At 35.1% G+C, this 1535-nt stretch overlaps 1 protein-coding gene across 1 annotated transcript in view; it reads left to right on the top strand.

Annotated features, from left to right (window-relative positions):
• Positions 1 to 850, top strand: part of SOX11 (SRY (sex determining region Y)-box 11) — a 2061-nt gene extending 1211 nt beyond the window's left edge. Inside the window, exon 2 of the mRNA XM_009999244.1 lies at positions 797 to 850. Coding sequence (XP_009997546.1) covers positions 797 to 850 — 54 coding nt within the window. The remainder of the gene's footprint in view (positions 1 to 796) is intronic.
• The last annotated feature ends 685 nt before the right edge of the window (positions 851 to 1535 follow it).

Genomic DNA, 1535 nt, shown 5'->3' with positions numbered 1-1535 from the left:
ATGATGATTAAAAAAAAAAAAAGGTCTTTTTTTTTAATTATTTTTAAATCTTGAAGTTTAGTTCCGAGCCCGGGAGTTGTGATTTTAATTTTTTTTTATTATTATTATTATTTTTATTGCATTTGGTGATCACGACAACAGCAGTAAAGGCAAATGGGACTGGGGGAAAAAAAATGATACAGAAGGCGCTGTTTGAAGCTTGTCGGTGTCTTGATTGAAGTCTGGAAGATGGTCTGCAAAGAAGTCTTTTGGCAGCACAACTGTTACTCAAGGGGGTTTGTGGATTTTTATTATTTTTTTTTTCCCGTGAGAGATCTTAAAGAACTGTTATGATTTTTTTATTTTTTGTTTCCGAAAGGGACCATTGCAACTTTTTTTGGAGGGAGAAAACTGATGTCTTCTATGCATCCGATTCTTAACAAAGCTGCAGGGAGCTTGAAAAAATACAGACTGTACAAACGCTTACAAATAACTGAACTGACTTAAGATCAGAGTTTACTTTTCAGATCAAATTGTTTATGGTTTTACAAATGTGATTTCTACTTGCCAACTTTTTTTTTTTGTAACTTGTTCCCTTATACCTCCTTGATTGAATACCAGACAGCCTAGACCTCAGTACAAAAAGGTATTGAAACATTTTTGATACATAACAGACCTCAGTCTTTTTTAAAAATTAATATATTTTCAGGCGTATTTTTGTACAGTGAAAAGGGAACATTCTTGCTGTGTTTTTTCAGTAAGACTTTTCAGGCACTTCTTCCCTTTTATTTTCTTTTTTTTTTTTCTCTGTTTTTAGCATGCAAGTTTGTTGGTACGTTACGTCCTGGTTTTAAAAGGATTAAAATTTTAAAAAAATAATCCTTGCATCTAAAGGCCTTGTGGTTTTAAAAAAGAAAAACAAACAAAAAACAAACACTTTTTTTGTACAGCTATAGTTCAGATTTGTTCAATATTTGTAGGTAAAGATTTATTGAAAATGGTGATATAGACCTCAGAGCTGTTATCTTAGTTTAAAAGATTGTATATGTACTGTACTATAGTAGGACTTTATGTATCTCATACGCTGTGATATGTGGATGGGGCCCCAGATGGAAGGTATGAAACTGGATTCTCGATTTTAGCAAAAAAAAAAAAGAAAAAAGAAAAAAGGCACATAGTTAAAAAAGTTTCTCATGTTGTGCAATATAATCTAAAGTACAGACCATCTGCATATTTTGTAGCAAATGATGGCAAAAGCAGACTTGTGCACTGTCAACATCATAGCCTGTTTTTTTTTTTTTTTTTTTAATGCTGAAAGTCTGTATCTTGACAATTTTAATAAATCAGCTGGAACTGATAGAAACTCGTATCGCTATTAGTGTCTGTAGAAGTCACGCTGGAGATGCCGTGTTGTCACCCCTCGCCCGCGCAGAGGCCGTAGCTGTAGGCTGTAGTGCACGACCGTAGCTAGGGGGAAAGAGTAAGGACTGCAGCTTTTCTTTTCCCTTTTTCTCCTCCCGTCGCCGTTTTTGCACCGCGGGGACCCGGTGGGTGCC

The sequence above is a fragment of the Chaetura pelagica genome, unplaced genomic scaffold (assembly GCF_000747805.2).
Source record: "Chaetura pelagica isolate M959 unplaced genomic scaffold, ChaPel_1.0 scaffold90, whole genome shotgun sequence".
Classification (NCBI taxonomy): domain Eukaryota; kingdom Metazoa; phylum Chordata; class Aves; order Apodiformes; family Apodidae; genus Chaetura; species Chaetura pelagica.
This window is presented reverse-complemented; position numbering and strand designations above follow the sequence as displayed.